Source organism: Perca flavescens, chromosome 13 (assembly GCF_004354835.1).
Source record: "Perca flavescens isolate YP-PL-M2 chromosome 13, PFLA_1.0, whole genome shotgun sequence".
Classification (NCBI taxonomy): Eukaryota; Metazoa; Chordata; class Actinopteri; order Perciformes; family Percidae; genus Perca; species Perca flavescens.
The window spans coordinates 5340835-5364734 of record NC_041343.1 but is presented as its reverse complement, the minus strand read 5'-3'; the positions used below and the strand labels follow the sequence as shown (position 1 = coordinate 5364734).

General features: G+C 43.6%; 1 protein-coding gene across 1 annotated transcript in view; it reads right to left on the bottom strand.

Moving 5' to 3' along the window:
- Positions 1-10873: 10873 nt before the first annotated feature.
- The window catches only part of exoc3l2a (exocyst complex component 3-like 2a), a 14352-nt gene continuing 1325 nt past the window's right edge, over positions 10874-23900 (bottom strand). The window contains exons 2-13 of the mRNA XM_028596145.1: positions 22088-22651; positions 20471-20691; positions 19292-20033; positions 18535-18649; positions 18342-18452; positions 18140-18240; positions 17777-17887; positions 17546-17681; positions 16310-16432; positions 15432-15587; positions 13884-14005; positions 10874-11337 (exon numbers count right to left, since the gene is read on the bottom strand). Of these exons, the coding sequence (XP_028451946.1) occupies positions 11016-11337; positions 13884-14005; positions 15432-15587; positions 16310-16432; positions 17546-17681; positions 17777-17887; positions 18140-18240; positions 18342-18452; positions 18535-18649; positions 19292-20033; positions 20471-20691; positions 22088-22626 (2799 nt within the window). The 5' untranslated portion in view covers positions 22627-22651 and the 3' untranslated portion in view covers positions 10874-11015. The remainder of the gene's footprint in view (positions 11338-13883; positions 14006-15431; positions 15588-16309; positions 16433-17545; positions 17682-17776; positions 17888-18139; positions 18241-18341; positions 18453-18534; positions 18650-19291; positions 20034-20470; positions 20692-22087; positions 22652-23900) is intronic.

The following is a 23900-nucleotide window of genomic DNA, read 5'->3' as shown; positions in this document are numbered from 1 at the left end:
ATAAAGTTTACTATGTTTACAGTCTTTGATTAGCATCAGCGCCGGAATTGGACCAAAAAAAAGCCAAAAAGTACCATAATTCAGCAGTTGCATGAAATGATCATGACGTGTCTTGGAGATATATATATATATATACAGTACAGGCCAAAAGTTTGGACACAGCTTCTGATTCAATGTGTTTCTTTATTTTCATGACTATTTACATTGTAGATTCTCACTGAAGGCATCAAAACTATGAATGAACACATATGGAATTATGTACTTAACAAAAAAGTGTTAAATAACTGAAAACATGTCTTATATTTTAGATTCTTCAAAGTAGCCAACCTTTGCTTTTTTGATAGCGCTGCAAACCCTTGGTGTTCTCTCAATGAGCTTCATGAGGTAGTCACCTGAAATGGTTTTCACTTCACAGGTGTGCCTTGTCAGGGTTAATTAGTGGAATTTGTTCCCTTATTAATAAAAAAGCAAAGGGTGGCTACTTTGAAGAATCTAAAATATAAGACATGTTTTCAGTTATTTCACACTTTTTTGTTAAGTACATAATTCCATATGTGTTCATTCATAGTTTTGATGCCTTCAGTGAGAATCTACAATGTAAATAGTCATGAAAATAAAAAGGAAACGCATTTGAATGAGAAGGTGTGTCCAAACTTTTGGCCTGTACTGTATATATAGTTATAAGGAGCCTGATTAGACTGCCAATCTTACAGTTGAAAAGTTGCAGTGTTCCACCGGGCTTTATGGGGTGCAGAATGTCTGATTTTACATAGAATTGTTTTTCCCAATAAATCATAATATATAGCCTAATTTGGTATAAATATCAGCCATAGACTTTATATACTGGCTATATATCAGCCTATTAATAATACTGTCAAAAACAATCATATGTAAGAGTACTCATGTGGACAAAAATCAGAAGTGTGGGTACTCAGTACTGGTGAGTATGGGCCCATTTCAGGCACTGTTAAGCGTGTTAGTATTTTTTGCAGAGATTTGGTCATAAATCAAGTGAAGGGACGTCGACGTTCATCCTGATTGGGACATGTATATCTATACCACATTACATGGCAATCCATCAAAGAATACTCAAGATATTTCACTTTAACCCTTTCGCACTAACACCAACCCAGGTCGTGCTCCTCCATATCACAAAATGTTAAGCTGCCTACACATGATCCGTGGTAAAACTGGTCTGCGCTGGCAGTTCCATCGTTTTCCTGTGGGGAGAGCGGTGCTGCCCAACTAGGCGCAGCGCTACCCTTGGCGCCGCGACACCGCTCTGAATTGCCGCTATGCGCTGCGCTCAAAGTTCAAATTATTTCATCCATCCATCCATCCATCTTCGTCCGCTTATCCGGTGTCGGGTCGCGGGGGGAGCAGCTCCAGCAGGGGACCCCAAACTTCCCTTTCCCGAGCAACATTAACCAGCTCCGACTGGGGGATCCCGAGGCGTTCCTAGGCCAGGTTGGAGATATAATCCCTCCACCTAGTCCTGGGTCTTCCCCGAGGCCTCCTCCCAGCTGGACGTGCCTGGAACACCTCCCTAGGGAGGCGCCCAGGGGGCATCCTTACCAGATGCCCGAACCACCTCAACTGGCTCCTTTCGACGCAAAGGAGCAGCGGCTCTACTCCGAGCTCCTCACGGATGACTGAGCTTCTCACCCTATCTCTAAGGGAGACGCCAGCCACCCTCCTGAGGAAACCCATTTCAGCCGCTTGTACCCTGGATCTCGTTCTTTCGGTCATGACCCAGCCTTCATGACCATAGGTGAGGGTAGGAACGAAAACTGACCGGTAGATCGAGAGCTTTGCCTTCTGGCTAAGCTCTCTTTTCGTCACAACGGTGCGATAGATTGAATGCAATACCGCACCCGCTGCGCCGATTCTCCGATGAATCTCCCGCTCCATTGTCCCCTCACTCGCGAACACAACCCCAAGGTACTTGAACTCCTTCACTTGGGGTAAGGACTCATTCCCTACCTGGAGAAGGCATTCCATCGGTTTCCTGCTGAGAACCATGGCCTCAGATTTAGAGGTGCTGATCCTCATCCCAACCGCTTCACACTCGGTTGCGAACCGATCCAGTGAGTGCTGAAGGTCGCAGGCCGATGATGCCATCAGGACCACATGATCTGCAAAGAGCAGCGATGAGATCCCCAGCCCACCAAACTGCAACCCCTCCCCACCCCGACTACGCCTCGATATCCTGTCCATAAATACTACAAACAGGATTGGTGACAAAGCGCAGCCCTGGCGGAGGCCAACCCTCACCTGAAACAAGTCCGACTTACTACCGAGAACCCGGACACAGCTCTCGCTTTGGTTGTACAGAGATTGGATGGCCCTGAGAAGATACCCCTCACCCCCATACTCCCGCAAGCACCTCCCACAGTATCTCCCGGGGCCCGGTCATACGCCTTCTCCAAATCCACAAAACACATGTAGACCCGGTTGGGCATACTCCCAGGCTCCCTCCAGGATCCTTGCGAGAGTGAAGAGCTGGTCCGTTGTTCCACGACCAGGACGGAATCCGCATTGTTCCTCCTCAACCCGAGGTTCGACTATTGGCCGAACCCTCCTTTCCAGCACCTTGGAGTAGACTTTACCAGGGAGGCTGAGAAGTGTGATACCCCTATAATTGGCACACACCCTCTGGTCCCCCTTTTTAAAAAGGGGAACCACCACCCCAGTCTGCCACTCCTTTGGCACCGTCCCAGACTTCCACACAATGTTGAAAAGGCGTGTCAACCAGGACAGCCCCTCCACACCCAGAGCCTTGAGCATTTCTGGACGGATCTCATCAATCCCCGGGGCTTTGCCACTGTGTAGTTGTTTGACTACATCAGTGACTTCCGCCTGGGAAATCCACGACAATCCCCCATTATCCTCCAGCTCTGCCTCTAACATAGAGGGCGTATTAGTCGGATTCAGGAGTTCCTCAAAGTGCTCCTTCCACCGCCCTATTACCTCCTCAGTTGAGGTCAACAGTGTCCCATCCTTACTGTACACAGCTTGGATGGTTCCCCGCCCCCTCCTGAGGTGGCGAACAGTTTTCCAGAAGCACTTTGGTGCCGACCAAAAGTCCTTCTCCATGTCTTCTCCAAACTTCTCCCACACCCGCTGCTTTGCCTCTTTCACGGCAGAGGCTGCAGCCCTTCGGCCCTTTGGTACCCTGCAACTGCCTCCGAGTCCTCCGGGATAACATATCCCGGAAAGACTCCTTCTTCAGTCGGACGGCTTCCCTGACCACCGGTGTCCACCACGGTGTTCGTGGGTTACCGCCCCTTGAGGCACCTAAGACCCTAAGACCACAGCTCCTCGCCGCAGCTTCAGCAATGGAAACTTTGAACATTGTCCACTCGGGTTCAATGCCCCCAGCCTCCACAGGGATGCACGAAAAGCTCCGCCCGGAGGTGTGAGTTGAAAGTCTGTTGGACAGGGGCCTCCTCCAGACGTTCCCAATTTACCCGCACTACACGTTTGGGCTTACCAGGTCTGTCCAGAGTCTTCCCCACCCTCTGACCCAACTCACCACCAGATGGTGATCGGTTGACAGCTCTGCCCCTCTCTTCACCCGAGTGTCCAAAACATACGGCCTCAGATCAGATGAAACGATTATGAAATCGATCATTGACCTTGGCCCTAGGGTGCTCTGGTACCAGGTACACTTATGAGCATCCCTATGTTCGAACATGGTGTTCAAGTATAGACAATCCATGACTAGCACAGAAGTCCAACAACAAACAACCACTCTGGTTTAGATCAGGGAGGCCGTTCCTCCCAATCACGCCTCTCAGGTGTCTCCATCATTGCCCACGTGTGCGTTGAAGTCCCCCAGCAGAACAATGGAGTCCCCCACTGGAGCCCCATGCAGGACTCCAGTCAAGGTCTCCAAGAAGGCCGAATACTCCGAACTCCTGTTTGGTGCATATGCACAAACAACAGTCAGAGTTTTCCCCCACAACCCGCAGGCATAGGGAGGCGACCCTCTCGTCCACCGGGTAAACTCCAACACAGCGGCGCCAGCCGGGGCTTGTGAGTATCCCCACACCCGCCCGGCGCCTCACACCCTGGGCAACTCCGGAGAAGAAAAGAGTCCAACCCCTATCCAGGAGTATGGTTCCAGAACCAAGACTGTGCGTAGAGGTAAGCCCCACCAGATCTAACCGGTAGCGCTCCACCTCCCGCACCAGTTCCGGCTCCTTCCCCCACAGAGAGGTGACGTTCCACGTCCCCAGAGCCAGCGTCTGCCGCCCGGGTCTGGTCCGTCGAGGCCCTTGACCTTCACTGCCACCCATGTGGCATCGCACCCGACCCCAACGGTTCCTCCCACAGGTGGTGGGCCCATGGGATTATTTCAACTTTGACCTAATTGCCGCTGACCTTTCAAGGCGCAACCAATTCCAGAACGTTTCTGCTCTGCGCCCTACCTCGCGGTTTGGCCGCAGATTATGTGTAGGCGGCTTCGTGGTAATCCATCCATCCATTCTAAGTGCCTTGGTTTGCTTCTTTTATGATGATCACCATCTGGAGTTCAGATGAGTTCTATCCTCTTCTTTACCGCTGTCTCATTGGTTGATTGGCGTTGATGCTGAGCATCCTGCTGTAATGAGGCCAGGTTTGTGAGGCCAGGGGATGTGCTCGTATAAATACAGACATTCAGGAGCAACAAAGTCTCCCCCTGTTTTTTTCTCACTATTATCTACACGTCAAAATAGTTTAAACAAAGGAAAACAAATAACTCCACAGGTTGGGATGTTTACAGTGTAAGTGGCATCAGGCCAGCGAAGACCTGAGCAAAAATATTTATATCCACCCTGGATAACTTTTAGCACAAATCAAACGTATCGACATTGAAAGAAATAAAGGCTTGTTTTGCTGATGCATTCTAAGAACGAAAAATTATTTAAGATATGTTCGAAGTTTATTTTAGATTGCAGTCTCTGCTATGAACAAAGGTGAACTTCCTGTGCTCTGTCTGTGGCCAAGGCCTGAGAACGATGATTGAATGTGACTGTTGATAACGAAACAAACAGGTTGGCGTGTCTGTTGGGTCTGATCTGGAGTTGAGTAGGCAGTGGCAGCCCGGGCCTTGCACCTCCTCATCGCTAAATAAAGATCCACTTGATGGATACACTCAGATAACATAAATCAGGATATCCCATCAGGAGTGACGAAGTGCACCATTGTTTTAGTTAAAGTGGGCAGCCATCCTGACAGACAGTGTATACTGGACATGGGAGAGGACAGGAGGTTCTCTCTATTGAATCCTGCCCGGAAGGGTCATGTCAGAGCGGCTCATTACCTCATGTAGTGACCCGTTCTGTTGGCTGACAGGGCCATACCTCAACCCCCCCAGACTAAGTGAATAACATATGTTAGATGTCTGATTAAGCTGCCACTGGCCCTGACTGGACCTCAATTTGATAATGTAGTTCAATAACCCCCTTTTAAATTCATTCAATTTAAACCAAGAAAGTTCCAAAAACACGCCATGGTTGAGTGTTCCCCATAATTAGGGTTAGTGCTGTTGAGGGACACTTTCATTTATCTGAGCATTATCAAAAGGAGAATTTCTTCGGTAAGTTACAATGAGGTCTTTGCCAGACCTTCCTCTACATTGCTGCGGAGGAGGGTCTAGCATTCCGAGATGGGAGAAAAACGCACTCTGGTTCATTGGCATTTCTTTAAACCAATCAGAATCGTCATGGGCGGCCCTAAGCCACGGTGCCGCTGCAAAATAGCCTCGGGAAGGAACTTGTTTTGGTGGAACATGTGTATGTTCAAATGTTGTTTTAGTTGTGCAAAAGAAAACTCAGATTGGACAGATAGTCTAGCTAGCTGTCTGGATTTACCCTCAGAAATCCACCAAAGTCTACAGTGGACAACGCTAACTGGCTGACGTCTGCTTTAAAATGATCAATATCAGCTCAATATTTCATTGAGCTAGCATATGAGTCCCTTGGCCTGAGTTATTGGCATAGATGCATTGACTGGAGGTACATGGACTCTAGACTAAACAAGCCCCGGTGCTCAGAACTGACCTGAGACAAGAGAGTACTTTTATATATACTTATATACCTACATATATACTGCATGAGGAGTAAACAAACAGAAAAGATTGGAACCACCAAAAGTGCATGACAGTGTGAACAAAGACAGGGCACGGCTTGCTTCCGAAAACAAACAGTGAATAGAGCCAGATGGATTTTCCATTGCAGAGCTGTGTTAATGAGAGGAAGCAGGGGAGTGCTTCCCAGGGATTGCATTGTGATTCTGTGGACTGTTCCACCTTCAGCCGCTTGATCGAGGGAAACCTCCGAGAGTTTGGCCCCCAGTCCTACCTGCCCTGGTCAGTCAGATGGGGATCCCTGCCTGGGATACCTGGAAAACAGCGACTCAACATCCGCCTGTAGTCTGCTATATGAAAGGATGTCTGATAATACTCTGAGATATACATATGACTCAAAAGCCACACTGCCAAATTTAACATTCAGTAGATGCCAACTTCACTTAAGGTTCTTCCTGTTCCACAAATTCGTGGAACTTCAAATTCAAAATAAAAACAAGTGCACAGTGCAGTCCAAGGTCAGCGATATCTGAGATCTATTGACTGTAACAGGTAAACAGCTTGAAGAAATAGCTATGGAAAAATATTTTTACAGTCTATGTTTGGGAGCCAATAGGTGCTAGTGATGATTAAACAACAGTACTACTATGTAGTACCCTAGGCGTTATTTTTGCAGTTACCAGGGGGTAGATGGAAATATTGTGGTCAAGCTCAAGTAATTTCAAAAGATTTAAATAACAATTTGATAAAATGAAAAAATATATCCATATATTGAGTCAGCTGATATGTTGCAGTTGAGAGTGCGTGAAAAGTAGTTAACAATCAAGCAGAAAAGTTTAAACAGTTAGCTTAAAGTAATAAATGCTTTAAAACTAGCATAAAATAATCAAGTAGCTAACTAAAAGTAATGGATAAGTGTCTGAAAGTGTTAAATGTAATGAATATGCTGTTAAAATAGTTTGCTACTGGCTAAACGGTTAAAATAGCTAAACGTGTAGCTTCTGCCACCAATAATACAAATGTTAACTTAACCAAACAGACCTAAACATTGACAGTTTAATTGTATGGAAAAATACTGTAACAATATTGTAAAATATTGTTAAATTGTGTCAATAGTGTTCAATAATATCCAGTTAATGTTAAATGAACACATTTGGAACCTAATGGGGGTGGTGTTGATGAAGGGGTACTTGAGTTCATCCAATAGGGGTGGGCAGGGGTTTTCGTGACTCAGAATGGGCCTTGGAGGGGAGGGGGGGGTCACTAAGCACAACAGTAAGCATGATCACTCTGCATACAGTAAAGACATTGAATCTGTGTTACCTTATTTGACAGAAATCTATCTATGCATTTTCCTGTTATTTCTGACAATTTGATAAACACAAATGTATATGATGCTTGAGTAAATGAACCCCCAATTAACAAAACTGATTAAAACATAAATACTACGTTAAAATCACAGGGAGAGTCCGGTACAGCCTGACTATGGACGATAAAACTGAGATTAGCGTTCTTATTCAAGTTTAAGTTCTGCTTGTTCAACAGAATTCTCAATTCTTATAATGTTGGCACTGGTGACCGTCCTTTGGCGCTGATCTATGTGTTAACGTCATTACTGTGATTGGATGTAAAACTTCCTGCTTCAAATGCAACCAACCAATAACTGGACTCATTTCCAGTTTGAAATATGTAACTGTTAACCCCCGTTCCCCGTCCCCTTAACACGCTCCTCCAAAGTGAATGTAGGTGAGAGGAGAAGAAGCTCTGGCTGTCTGGGAGATGTCAGCCAAATCATCATAACATTTGATTTATTACATTTTATTCATTATATTTTTTTAAAGAGATTATTTGCAAAACAGCATGTAAAAGATAACACATAGCAGTGTGTATATTCTGCAATGTAGCGCTAACCGACACAGCTGGGACCACCTACATTTTTGATCTGCACTAAGTAAGGAAGCATAAAGAAAGGTAAGCATACGTAAGTGTAAGTGACGCTAGTGAAGCTAGCTAGCTAAAGTTTTCAACCTACCTCTGTAGCAAAACTCTCCAGAAATCTCTTCGCCCCTCACCCAAAGGGATTTAGCGAATATTAGCTATACATGTTAGTTAGTTGTATACTGTATATTTAAGTTGTTTGGTCTGGTCTTGGTCTTGTCTCGGTCTTGATACAGACCAGAGTCTGGTGATGACTTGGTCTTGGTTTAGGTGGTCTTGACTACAACACTAATGCTGGCTAAAACCTCCAAAAATTCCTCACTGCACGAAAACCCCTGGTGGGTTTGTCTGAAAGTAAATTTGGGATCCACTGCAGTAAGCAAATTACACAAATGTGAGATGGAAACTTGAAATGAACAATATTTGTTATTAATAGATTCTGGATATTTCAATGAGGGAGGAAGACTACTACTATTAGCCTACTACTACAACTACTACAACTACTACTACTACTAGCTTACTACCACAACTACTAGCTACTAGTACTACTACCACTAAACTAAAAATATCGTGTTTAAACTTTAGATTTACCAGCTGTTGGGGCAAAATCTAAGAGACTCATTGGATCACTAAAATGAAGTGAGGCCCATCATGTCCTGTGTGACCTGTGACCAGACTTTACCACACCGACCTCACTGCTGGTGTGACGATGAGATGCCCAAACACCTGACCAGACTTTAGGATTTCCAGATAAACGTGTCCATTCACCAGCTGCAAACTCCAACAACCTGACAGCACAACTTTAGTAGTAATTTCTCCATTTGGATGCAGGGAGCTGCTCATTCAAATCCAGACATAGACTGAGTAATTTGCAGTGGTCAGTGTGCAGAATAACCCCTGCTGAGGCTGGTCGACTTTGTTTTGAGAAGCCAACAAGCAGCTTGGACATGAAAAGCACCGTTGCTGCTTCACCTTCACTCTGAACAGCAGAGGGGAAGTTCCCTCCTAGCACATAACGTAAACTTGGCTCCAATAAAAGCATCCGTTGGCACCTCGGTGGACAACAGGAAATCTTAGTTTATCGAAAAACATCCCATTGTTGGCCTCGGGGTGTGTGACCCCTCTTGCAGTGTGGCGGTAGAGCGTCATATAGTAGCCGTGGTGGAGCCCCATATTTCAAGATCTCAGTTTACAGAACAAAGCTACCATATCCTTAATATAAACAATGAAGGCATGAAGTATGTCTGTATGTGTAGTTCTGCGTCAGACCCTTGTCTGTTTGTCAAAGTGCCTTTTGGTATGTATTGTTTAACATAACTGTAGACTTAGTTTCTGACAATCCCATGTGCAGGGGCCACAACACCTAAACTTAGAAGTAGGCACAATAAGACTATAATTGTGCAGTTTCATATCCACTCTAAGATTTGGCAGTGGACATAGTCTCACATTTCAAGACCTATCTTCACGTACTGTGGAGTAAGGTCTTGCTAGACCACACATACATTCACACACATAGGAGAAAAACACACTCTGGGTTCTTTGCATTTCAACTGTCTAGGGTGTCTAAGGAAATTGTTTAGGTGGAACATTTGCACCCTGTATAAGAAAACGCCACATACAATATTAAATGAAGTTAACTGTTGACACAATACAGTAAGGTGAACTATTTAAATTAGCTGATACTTGGTTAAACCTCATTGGCTCTTACCAGTGTATCTCTGTGTGTAGTTCGTCCACAGCAATCCCACCAATCAGTCCCAAAACCTCCCAGTTAGAGATGAAATTTCGTAAACATATTCTTTGTAAATCTTTACAATCATTCCCTGAAAGAACCAAGCAGGCCTGCCTTGTTGCACCATCCACATGTTTTTCAAAACTTGACATTTTCAGCGTGTAGCTCGCTAGCTCGAAGTTTGTTGTTCTTTCCCGAAGCGAACGGAGTTTGAGAACGGCGACACACAGAGAGCGGAAGGTGAGGGACATCCAGCACGTGAGCAATGGGCAATTATCCTGGCTAATGTACTTCCATTGATACTGACTACAGCAGACATTAGGGGCGGCTGTGGCTCAGTGGTAGAGCGGTTGCCTGCCAATCGGAAGGTTGGTGGCTCGATCCTTGGCCCTGCAGTCCCATGTCGAAGTGTCCTTGGGCAAGACACCCCGAGTTGCCCCCGATGCTGCGCATCGGAGTGTAAATGTGTGTGAATGATTATCTGATGAGCAGGTGGCACCTTGTACGGCAGCCTCGGCCACAGTGTATGAATGTGTGTGAATGGTGAATGGTTCCTGTACAATGTTAAAGTGCTTTGAGTAGTTGTTGAGACTAGAAAAGAGCTATATAAGAACAGTCCATTTATATATGTTTAACCTAATAGACAGAACACAATAGAGCTGCTTAATCTGTTTAGTCTACCCAGTCAATGGGTTTTTTATTACGTTTCCAGCAACAGATCCATTTCGTTCACAGTGAGTTTCAACACATTGCCATTTTTATACACTATATCCTCACATGCATGTGGACTATATACCAGAGAATGGGTATATATGGTTGGGTAAATACATGTTAAACAGCAAAACATCCTAGATCATATTGCATTGCATCTGCTAGCAGTTGCTTATGCAATAATGCAGGGGAATAAAGGCTAAAAAAAGACTGGAGAAGTTACATTTTGAGGATATTTGATACCACTTGTTTACTTCTGTAGATGTGTAGATCAATATATATATATATATATATATATATATATATTTATATATATATATATATATATAAAACCTCAAAATCATTGTGATTGTTATGATGCACAGTCTGTTTCACATTTCCTTTAAAAATGCACATCTGGAGATGGAGAAATGTCAGTGTAAGTCAGTGACAGTACGAGCAGTACCTGAGGTCAAGTTTCTGGTAACAATATTTGGTACAATCAGTTTCAAGGTGCATGCACATCTCATCACTATCTTCACAGTGTGCCTGTGACTGCTCTCCTAACACAAACACCAACAGCTAGTCTTCTCGGTGAAGTTTATTTATGTCTTCCATGTTCTGGCTCTCTGCAGGTTGAGGTTTTTCATTCCTGCCACTTGCCCTGCGGTTTCGCCTGGGACGGTGCTCTGAGAACCAGTTGGAGACGGTCATGGCGAGGCGGAGGAGACCCAGGCTAATGCAGTGCACCTCCGAGGTGATGGGGATGTCGGAAAAGAGGGCGTGGTCCCTGCACATGAGGGCATTTCTGCATTCAAAGTCTTTGACAATGTTGAGGATCTCCTGGCGCTCGGCCTGCCGCATCATCCCTCTTATATTCAGCAGGGTGGAGACGTGCTTCTTCCTGTAGGGAGGAAGGATACGGGGAGGAAGGGAGGTAGACGGGTGTTAATGGGAATTGGGTCTGTTTGGTGTCGGCAAAGGCTTTCATGACTTTGAGTAACAGTCACATCTGTCTGAGTCATAGCATCGGTTTCTGGGAAGGAACAGAACATCTGGCGCCACTTTCTAAAAAAGGCATATTTTATTAGGATTTTATATGTGTTACTATATTAATGGCATATTATGGTTATATATTAGATGTAAGCCAATAACAAACAGAGCTTGTGTTATACATAGAAGTCACCATTTTACACATATTTATAATTGTTTATCAAGGTTATGAAAGTTTTGAATTGTCAGTTTGTTTTCCAATTTCATTTCAGTTTGGTTGTGGTTAGTTTTCAGTTTTTTACATTTTTGCTGTAGTAATAACCCTGTTTCACACTAGTCTTTTGACATGTAGCTTTAGGACCATGCCACATTGCATTTCACTACCCATTTTACTTGCTACGCTGTAGCCTAGGTTTATCCAAATATTCAAATAAGTAGACAAAAACATCTTTGCAAACTTGAATCGTTGTTTATCTAGGTTGTGAGAAATCCCTTTTGACTGGCATTTATTCTTTTCTATCTGGAAACAATGCAGTTATAAGTGTCGGTATACTCATGTGTCTGCAGGTGTGAGTCATGCACAGAGAGGCAGTTATTTAAAGCCTATGAATACTTTAAATAACACAAAACAACTAAATGGTGATAGATAGGTAATACATCTGATTTCATATACTGCTTTAGTAAAAATAATATTTTTTCAGGGCTCTGGCTCTCACCTGAGACCATTGTCAACGCATATGCAGGACGCAAAAAACGATAATTACTGTTGCACTAGTCTGGACATCTTACCGTGCCTGTGTTGCAATAAAGGTTTCCTAAATGCCATGTATATACATTTGCTGTCAGCTTACTAATTGATTGCACGTTTTGTGTAGATTTGGACTTTTATACGTTTTATTCCACTTTGTTTAAACGGCGAAGTTCACCTCGTTCACCTGTTTGGAGCTGACTGGTGAATGGGACGCATAGTAGGCTATAGGCCTTGCTGGATACACCGTGACTCTGTTTGTGGATCTACTGATCGCTGTGGATTACTTTTTTTCATGTCATTGGATTATGGCAAAATACTGATCTTTTTTCTTAACGTGTCGTAACGTTTTAAGGTGTGATTGCGCTTGGTTTCTTCGTTTGGAGAGGCATCTCAACAGACTGTAGGTCCAACACTGATTGTTCACTGTTACATTTTAGTTGAATTTAAGTGTCGGGGCATTCCGCCACCGTCTGTCTATTGTGCTCCAACACAGCCGTGCCGCGATTGGATTTCATAAGGGCGAATTGTTAAATTGTTACAATGTAATTTCAAATCTGCTTTAAAAAATAAACATATGTTTATTAAGCATGTTTGTTTTGCCCATATGTGCTCGTGCTGTGTTCCCAGGTCTCAGCTGCTACAATGAGTTGTTTTTGTTTTGTTGCCCCCCCCCCCCGGCTCGAATGTCAAACTCCGCCTATGGTGTGAATGTTATAAATACAGGTTTAACAATAATCCATTAAATCTCAAGTTGTTTTTGAGTGTTTTGAAGTGATGAAGTGACAAACCAATTGTCATATCAAGGGATTTTTCACGACCTTGGGACCCAAAAGCTGTTCTTCCTAATGTCGTAAAACTAATCTTACAAACTGTAAACATCTGTAAACTTGTGTTTTGAAGAGCCAACAGTTGGCACTTAAGTACATGTTTGAAGAAGGAGGATCTGTGTTTGAAGGACTGATTTGTATGCCTGAGTGTATCCACAGTCACGTGTGCGTGAATGGACTCTGCTCCAGTAAAATGAAGCACCCAAAGAATTCCAGAAAGGCCGCTAGCCCTTTGATCTCCGAAAATACCAGCAGGGGGATGCCATACAGACAAAAAACGGGTGAGTCAAGCAGTGAGTTAGCATGTCTCCGGGTCTGAACTACTATGTTTTGCTCTCCTCTTCCACACCTCTCCCTCTTTGATTCCAAGTGTGGCACCAGTCTGTCTCCTGCAGGGTGGCAGGAACAGGAAGTACTCGGCAGCAGCTTCCTGTCTGCTCCGCAGAGGGTAATGCGTCACATGCGGCCCGTCGTAGGTTGCCAAGTGTCACCTGAGTTTTAATCTGTGCACAAACAGCCCCCACATCCCCCCTCCCCAGCCCCCTCGAGGCCTCTCCGCCTCATCCATTCTCAAAACAGACCCGCTCTCCACTCCAAAAATAGCAAAAGTTAAGTAGATAAGTTTCCACGCTCCTTTTCCGTGTTTTGATCCATTGTGACTCAAAAAAAACAAAACCAAACATAGGCTACATAGCCTTACTTTTTCCTTGCTTTGGCTAAGGGCCAAAAACAGCACTGTGAATGTGTAGTCATAAGCATAAAAGAATATAGGACCTTCGGGGGGGTATAGTAGAGAGAATATCTGTTTTTCGAGACGCTTCCTGGTTGCAATAGAAGATGTTCCAACACTGTTAATTTGTTAAAACCAAAAGAACTCACCGTATATCTGGGAACTCTTTCACCAGGACAGCCACTTCCATCTGGATGGAGGGAGTGTCCTCCAGGAGAATGATGTCAGCCAGGTGGCAGATGATGCTGTCCAACCAGGATGAACCGGATTCCTGCAGCAGAGAGTAGACGAGGAGCGTAGCGACAATTTCATTATCCAGCAAGTAAGTATTCATTACCATAACTAAAACGTTCTTTTAAATTGATCAACTGGACTTTTTAGAAACCAAAAAAAACGGTTTAGGTTCACTGCGCTTGTTCAGAGGAAACACAGATTGATACCTTTAAAGGCCAGAGGTGATTTAATGAGTGAATAACAAAACTCCACCTCTGTTTTTCTAGGTCATGTTTTTCCTCCAAACACTCAGGAAAAAGAGAGCAGAATTCTTTGGCTTGGCATTCACTAAAAATAACGACGTCTTTTTTAGACAGACACTATTCCATGTTTCCACAAGACACTTCATCCCGGCTTCTCGGCAACAAAGGCCATCAAGTCCATCCCAGAGCCACATCAAAGATGGCCAGCTGACAGGAACAGGAAGTTCCTTCTGAACACAGCAGCTTCCTGTTGTCAGCCGAGGTGACGGACACTTGTTTGAACTCGCACACAGAAAGGGGGCAAATGCCACGCTGTCAGGCCTAGTTGTTTTACACCCTCTTCCCTCCTCTGGCAAGTGCTAACGTAAGCCCGGTCCATCCATCTCCATCTCACTGACAGCAGCCATTTTTCAGAGCTCACTGCTGTATCAACACTGTCTGAGTTATTCCTGACCTAGGAAGTCAGAGGGTCAGGCTCCATTCACAGCCCCCGGATTCTGCGTTCCCTGTGCCAGCTCTGCTCAGTGTTTTTAAGAATCAGCATACTGGAATTATTTATAATCAGGGCTTTAAACTTTGGCTAGTAACATTTTAAAGTTACTTGCCAATTTGGCCGCTGATGAACGAAGCGAAGTGTCTTTTTCAATCGGCAGGCTGCAGAAAAGATGTGTTTCCAGATTGGTCTGTTTTCTGCCAAGACATTTGGGCAGTTCTGTGTGTCTTTGGCTTGGAATCGTAATCTTTATCTGGCAAACACTGCTTGTAGATTAGTACTTATCCGAGATTTCATACGAACACTAAGTCGTGACGCGTCAGAAAACCACTGGCTACGTGCCTAGCGTGCGTGGTTTGGATTACAAGCTACGCAGAAACGGAGAAGGCGAACAGAACGGAGCCAAACAAACCAGAGGAGCCGAAATTAAAGTTAAGCAAGTTAGGATGAAAACTAACATGTGGCTAGTGGAAAATCTTATTGGCTGGTAACTTTAAAACTCTACTCGCCGTGTTGGCTGGTGATCAAATAAGTTCATATAAAGCCCTGTTTACAATGCTCAGGGTCTCCTGAGAAGCAATGATTAGCTCTGTTTTGGGTGAATTGAAATTCTCCTTCTAGAGGTCCTGACTGTACTTTGTTACACTGAAGAGTTGATTGCAGGTTAAACCAGACTTTAATGACATTACCCGATTAGTTCAAAAATAGAATGTGTTGTGCGCACTAACCAGATCCTTAAAAAGTCCTTTCAGCTGTTTGGCCTCATCTTGCAAACGGAAAGCCATCCTCTTTCTCATCTTGGAGGATGTGCAGATGACCCGCCCCCGCATGATGGCTCGGACATACTCCACCAGGACCCGCCGGTGCACCTCTCCCACCAGCGTCTGCCAGCCATTCACACAATGAGTCACTGACTGGTTATATATAACCAGTGGTGGAATGTATCTAAGTACATTTACTCAAGTACTGGACTTAAGTACAAATTTTAAGTACTTGTACTTTTGTCTTTTCTTTTCGTGCCACTTTCCACTTCTACTCCGCTACATCTCAGAGAGAAATATTGGACTTTTTACTTTACTACATTCATCTGTTACAGCTTTAGTTAGTAGTTACTTTAGTTACTCCACTACATTCATCTGTTACAGCTTTAGTTACTAGTTACTTTAGTTACTCCACTACATTCATCTGTTACAGCTTTAGTTACTAGTTACTTTACACATTAAGATTTCTGCACATAAAACCCATGTAGTTTATAAAATCTGATGTTTGATTCTAAAGTAAACTAGCCGACAATATAACGGCCACAAGTCCAGCTGAGATGATGAGACCATTAAACACACAACTGGTCGGATCCTTTACTCTTTCTACAATGGGAGGAGAGTTCTGCATTGACTACTTTTACTTTTAATACTTTAAGTACATTTTCCTGATGATACTTACATACTTTTACTTAACATTTTCAATGCAGGACTTTTACTTGTAACAGAGTATTTGTACAGTTACTCAAGTAGAGGATCTGAATACTTCTTCCACCGCTGCATTTAACCTTCAAGCAAATGCTGCAGAGTACTTAAACATGTTAAACAGCACCTCCAATTGATCTTACCTGGTAAGGCGGAGGGTCCATCCTTCTGAACTTCTTGAAGTGTTGTTTAATGCTGGCTTCAATGGCCTCAAAGGCCTCTGTGTTGTTCAGCCATTTTCTCTTTATCAGTTTGTCAAAGAAAGGCTGGAACAACAACAAGTTCTGATTAACAGAGTGCATTTACTCATGTAGGCCTACTGTACATAAATGTACTGTTGAGGTTCTTGTACTTCCTTTTTTATACTTAATACTTCTACTACATTAATCCTTCTACTTCACTTCATTTCAGATATTGGGCTTTTTACTGCACTACATTTATCTGATGGCTGTAATTACTTTGCAGATTCATATTTTTCATACAAAACATGTTATTGTCATAAAATATGAATCATTCATTTGATTAAACTATATAGAAAGTTACAAGTAGCTTGACCTCAAGCTACAATAATAAAATACTGCTTGTACGTTAATGCATCTGTAACTGTGATTTAATAATGAAATATATAAGTATTAAAATGCTGCGATGGGTCATTGGGTTGCAGAATGAGTACTTTATCAAAAGTTAATTTATCTGATGATTTTTTACTTGTATTAAAGTATCATTTTGAATGGAAGGCTTTTTTTTCTTTTTTCTTTACAATGCCTTTTTTTTTTGAGTGACTCAACTCTGACAACTTTTACTGGTAGTGGAATATTTTTACACTGTGGGATTGCTACTTTTACATATTTTACCACTAAAAAGCAAACATACTCCGTGATGTGAATTTGAGATATATAAAGATTACTTTGTTTTCATATTTAACCCTCTGAGGACAAAAGACGCACCGGCGAGTCCAAGTGGTGTTTTACAACACTCCTACTCAAAAAGTGATATAACAAAATTTCCTTTTAGACATTTATTTACTATTTTATTCATATATTCTGCTACTTTTGTGAACCCAAGACTTCTGTGAACTCATTTCAAGCACCAAAACAATTGATTGTCGTTTTGTTTATTCAAGAGATTTGAAAAATTTCAAAAAGCGATCATCAACTTTTTAGCTTTTTGTTCTGAACATTTTGATATGAGACACACAAGGATCAGTTATATGCATGACCCTTAAAAGGTGAATTTAAAAAGGAATGTAAAAATCCCCTCCACAGACCACATAGGGTATATGCACAGTAGTCCTATATCCTGGCCATGGCACGGCGAGTCTTGATGAAGAGAGACAAGCTTTAAGGCCTGAGATGAGACATTGCTCATGACTTACTCACCCTGATGTGTTCAAACAGTCTGTCAGTCAGCACCCTCACTGACTGGTTGATGATCCTGTCCAGGCAGGAGTTGGCTCTCTGCACGGACTCCTCGCTGCCCTGTGGGTCGCACTGCCTGCAGCGCTCCACTAAGGTTCTACAGGAATACACAGGAGATAATGAAGTTGGACTATCAGCAAATTACTGCAGAAAAAGAACATTTTCAGTTGGATGATGAATCGTTTGTCTTACCTGAGAGGAGGGCAGCAGTTGACCAGAGCTATGGTCCTGGAAACATATCCGTCCCCTCGGTCTCCAAATTCTGCCTGAGTCTCATGAAACATCTGCACCTTCCTCTGGAAACTGGACACATAGAGGTTTTATGAAAACCTGCTGAATGCTAATACAATCTATAAATGAACAATCCTGTCCTGTGACTGTCCTGTAAAAACATGGGGCATGCCCAAAAGAAACAACTCTGTATTCACAAGTGTACTCTACTTTGAACCAAGTGTATTGTTGCACCTGCACAACCTATTTAATTATTATAATTATAATTCTGAGTGTTTTACAAGTTTGGTTAAAATGTTTCCCCGACTGCCAGCATATACTCACTTGCTGAGAAAGTCAGCCAGTCCAATGAGACTACAGCGAGCAACTCTCGCACCTAGAAACTGGTTCACAGATGTAGATCTGTCCAAGTCCACCTTCAACCTCTGGAATTGTGAAAGACACAAGCCATAAAACATCTGTATCTTAGGCTAAAATAGCATTTATTAAAATCATCTCACAGTGAAAAAGACTTGGGACACTGTACCTGGATGACTGAGCGTGCTAGGTGGGACTGGTACTCCTCTATGTGCAGAGTCTGAGCCCATCGCCTCTCCTCTTCATCCAGAACCTGGATCAGCTCTATTGTCACCTTCTCCTGAAAATCACAGCGTGAATTTAAAATGCATCTTCCAGGTTGACTTTCTAAAGAACAGCTGTGTGAAAAGAACAGTTTTTACCCTGACGATACTGATGCAGTCCTGTTCCAGCCTGTCCACTGTGTCTTGGGGCAGAATGGGCTCCAGTGTGGCATAGTTGATGGCGGCGGTTGTGCTAATGGTTCCTAGGACATCCCTGTCAGGAAATTACAAATCATTACTAAACCCGCAAAATCATTGCTGGATGGGATCATCCAAGACTGTTCTCCCGCGGAAAACGCTCCCATAGCTCGTTTCTTCAAGCAGCAATTACGACCTATATTTACGTTTATTTACGGCGCTCACTAGTGGCCATAGTAATTATGACGGGAGCAAAGCAGGAAGTAAGGTGAAGTATAAGAGAGCCAAATGTCTGTGTAAGAAGGCAGGTTGGGGTGGAGGATGGGTCAAACGAACACAGGACTTTCACCCAGGAGAGTGAGGTTAGAGCCCGTGGGAAGATAAAAGTAAAAGACGAGTTGTTTTTAACTTTTACGAACGTCACGTTCAGCGTCAACGTGTGTAAATGGAAGTGAAGTAACGTCTGATTTTAACCCAAACCACGACCTTTTTCTAAACTTCACCAAGTAGTTTTGGTGCCTAAACGTAACCAAACTGCAACTGTTTCACAACGTTAAAGACATGTTTAAAGTCGTGAACTTTGCGGTACGTTCTCTCGTTTAAATATGAGGACGGAAAACGCTCCTGTTGGTTGTATTTGAGGGTAGAAATAAAGGACTCATATCATCGTATGGTTAGGAGGAGCATTGGAGCATCCCTCTCTAACAAGGTATCCTACCTGTTGTAGATGTTGTAGAACCAGTCCAGTAAAGAATAGACGTCTGTGATCTGCAGCGGGCCGCTGGTGATGGCCCGAAGACGTTTGGCCACGGCCCGATGGTAACTGTCCACATACACCTGGAAGGCAGCAAACTCCTCTGGGTAAATGGATACAGCATTCCTCCTGGCTGCATCCAGGTCGTCCACCATTCGACCCCTCAGGCGCTCCAGGTATGAGGCCAACTGGCCCGCCTGGGTGTCTACCTGATGTGGCAGGCTCCAGTCTGCAGCCTCCATCACAGCCTGCCTCCACTTCATCTTAAGTCGGCGGGGACGATGGCTGGGCTGGATCTGGGGGCCCTCTCGCTCTGGCTTGGTCTCCTCTTTCAGGGCCCAGGTAGCATCAGCATGCTCCTCCTGTTGGATGACCAGCACCACCAGCCCCAGGTTGGGACCAGCGCTGGGCTGGCGGAGGGATTCTCGCACCACGTCCCACATCTCCCTCTGCAGAGCCTCATACAGGAGCTCCACATCCTTGGCCTTCCGCAGGCCTGAGTCCAGGGTTGCATTGGACTCGTCTAAGGATGAGGACGATAAAGGGATCATGCCAGGAGGGGTGCTGGGAGAAAAGGTAGGAGTAAGGGTGGAAGTAGCTGTGGTTGGAATGAGAGACAGCAGCTCACACTCTCGCTCCAGCTCCTGAATGTGTGTGTCGGCCAGGAGAAGGTCCCTGTTGTTGACCAACTGTAGGATCTCCAGTACTGTTGGGAGAAAGAAGAGAAAATGGCAGCTATGTTTATTTGCAACAGTCACAAAACAGAGGGTTTGACCAACAAACTAGGAAGGGTATGCCTTATGATTATAGAGGTGTGCGTGTGCCTGACTGACAAACTGTGTTATTTGTTGCTCATTCTGCACACTCTTCTATTCCTAGCGAGGTTCCCTGTGGAGTATGTGAACAGTAGCTTGGTTGAACTTCTATCTAGAGGAACCTGGGGTAGGAGGAAGTGCGGTCATTTCCTCATTTCACAGTCTGGTGTTGATTGAACTCAGTGACTCAGGGATCTGGGGACCTCACGGCCTCTTTAGAGAGAAAAAGTTCTCTAATGTAAGGCAAATTCCTAGCAAAAGACTAGCAAGACTTCTTCTTGATACATTTTTTTTGGCTTGCTACACCTGATGTTTCCTTGATTGTTACCTGAGAGGGGCTCTCTGGTTTTGACCACCGGCTCCTCCTCCTCTGTTTCCTCCTCTGCCTCCTGGGACGCCTTGTCTGACATGGACTCCCTCTTCAGCTTGCCCAGACTCACCATCCTGAGGAAGGAGGGCCGTCTGGAAGCCTCCGCCTCACTGTCCGTGCTCAGGTTTCCGCAGGGCAGGCTCTCTCTGCGCTCCTCTTTACGACGACCTCCTGTAAAGCTGCAGAGCATCAACAGCAGCAACGGAGAACGTGAATGACTTTAAATAAGATACACTCTCGGACAACGTGATTTGCATGTACAGGAAAGTATTTATGGGACTTGATGTTTGTATTGTTCTCTACAGTATGGCCTAGTAGCAGCTATGCTTGGAATGCCACATATTCACACATCTGTTAAAGTGTATGCATGATTGTCTGAGTTAAAAATAGTCCCATTGAGTAAGCACGGCAAGTAATCAACATGCCGCTGAAAACAAAAGAGGCTCCGTAGATCAACAAGTTGCTATAGCATATTACATAAGTCCTGAGGAAATAAGCACACTATGCTATTCTATCACTGAGCTGCAAGGGAATTTCCATTTGTCCCCCGCTCCTCTGGGACTCAGAGGCTAATACAGCACACTATTAGAACTCTGTGGTTGCACTGCTGTTCATAAAGGCATTGACCTCTTTATTGTATAACTGTTTTTCTTTTGAGGTTACGTATTTAATTTGATTTCTGTTGATGTTTTGTGATCTTATGTGTTGTTTCGGGTTTAGATATACAAAATATATATATTCTTTTGCTTATGAATCCTGAAAATGTGCTTTGATAAGATATATTCTGATCTTTATTACATGGCTTTTCTGCCATTTTGTTCTACTTCATCAGATGATGAATGGACATTATAGTTAAAAAAATCGGTGAAAAATATTTTATTGTATCAATAGCCTAACATTTGTCTTTCACATTTTCTCCCTTTTACATTGACTGTATGTTTTTTCTTTTTTCTTTTTCATTCATGCCATGTATTGTTGAATAATTCTAGGGAACCCAACATGCCATGGCCCTTAAAGGGTTTCCTGGGTTTCCTTTTCATGTCCTTGCTTACTTAATGTCTCATAAATATATCATTGTTGTTGTGTTTTTTTAAAACTAAATAAATAAATCAAATCAAAAAATAAAAACTGCAGCAAAGCCCTTAAAGCAACACTAGGTAACTTTTCCCGCTTCGGTCCCCCTACAGGTTGGAAGCAGGATTGTCCATTACATTACATTATGTAAGTTTGCCAGATCAGGTCACCTCCGATCTGTAGTTCAAATGAACTGGACAATGTAATGTAATGGACAATTACGCTTCCAACCTGTAGGGGGACCGAAGTGGGAAAAGGTACCTAGTGTTGCTTTAAGAAAGGCTTTCCACAGCACCATGTAAAAATGCTTTTCTTTTCTTAATTTTTTTAATCTGAACAAACCATGTGGATCTTTGGGGTTTATACAGTGTATACGTTACTACAAGAATGTTATCCACAGCTGCGCTTAAAGTGTTTAACTCTTTATATCAGAAATCCAAATCATTCCCACTTCAGTGACACACAACAGCTAAAATCGTATTCTTCCCCACCCCTCCTCACCGGAGCAGGGTCATAATTCCTTCAGAGCCCCTGCGTAGTCCTTTCCTTTTCTCCCTCTCTGGCGGGAGACTGTTTGAGTTCCCCGGGCTGTAGTGAGGAGAGTTGTTCCCCCACACATTGCGTCCCGATATGCGCAACCCCTTCCCCAGCTTCCCGAGGGTTTTGAGGGGCGACACTCCACAGATCCGCTCCAGTGTCCCCCTGAGGGGCTTGCCTTTAGGATTCCCTGCCCCGTGCCTCTCTGCGTTCACCTCGTTTTCCTCCTCTTCTCCGTCTCGGGAGGACCTGAGCTGAAGGTTGCCCCTGCCCTCCCCCATGATGAGGCCCATGTCCCCTCCATTCCTCTCCTCCTCATACAGGTCCACATCCTCGAAGGGGTTTAAGTTCTTGTTCAGATCCTTCAGGTCGTTCAGCTCCTTCAGATCGTTGAGATCGTTGAGATCGTTCAGGTCCAGCCGGGGTAGGATCAGTTCCCCGTTCCCTCTGGGGAACTCGTGGCAGCTCTTGGACCGTCCAGGGAGCTTCTTCAGAATGGGCATGCTTGCACTTGAGATTTTACCAAAACTGCAAAAACAAGTACAATGTCAGATCTAGTCATAATGATCAGTTCTCTATCACTTCAAGACCATCCCTCCACAGAGTTACATATATACGGGGACTGACCCACTGGGGCAGTTGACATGGATATCACTTGAAGACACACCACTGCGTGGCCCATGCCAGGGCATGAAAGGCCCAGGTGTGCATGGCTTCACTTATTAACATTGATTATAATGGTATCCAAGCAACCTTGCCCTGGAGAGATAGTCTCTTCATTCAGAAAACCAAGGTTAACTTGTAACCAAACATTATAAAAAGGCTCATATATATGAGCAACTGATTTTAAATCAACTTCAGAATGATTTAATTTTTTTCATTTAACTCAGACATAATCTGGTACTACTGTAAAAACACAAGCCATAGGAATCCTGTATGTCAACACTGATAGCACGGATATCTTACAAGATTCCTGGTCCGTGACTCCGTTCTTTTCAGTGCATAGGAAATTATGAATGAACTTGAACTTATAAAATGTGTTAAACTGTTTCTGGTGGTGCATCAGCCGTCAGACTCAGACGTTTATATAACTGGAAGCAAACACATCCGTTCACATGCTGGTCATGGAATGCACTTCACTTAGCAAATAGGAAATATGTATTCAAAATGCTGCTGCGCTTACACATGCAGAACTACAAGCTTGTATAAATATGATATTATTCAGAAACAAATACCACATATAAAAGTAATTGATAATGTGTTTTCTTTCTCCTGCTAATTTGGGGAATATGTCTTAAATAAAAAAAAAAAATCATATAACTTTTCTTCCTGAACCCACCTTTAAGAGAGGGATTTTTAAGATTTCTTTTTTTGAAGAACTTGTGTTGTTTAGTCAAAAAGGACAACTAAAGAATGTAATACACACACAAAAAGTCTCACATTAGCTTCAAATGAAACTTAAAATGCATAATTGTTTTTGGGCGTTATTACTGCGTTAGAGAGGGGTGTCTTCACAACCAGTATAACCAGGAGGAATGGTTACAGCCACCAATAACTGTTTCAGGGTAAATATGGGCATGGGAGAACTGGTTTAAATATTATTATTTAGCATTTGTGTTTGACACTTGGGATCTTGGTTAACACCCAATGTAGAATTAAAGCATTTTAAACACGTATGCCAGCATATTATCCAAATATATAGTTTATAGTTTTATTTATTTTTCTTATTCACAAAGTTTTTACATTTAAACAAAATCCATATATTATAGCCTCACTT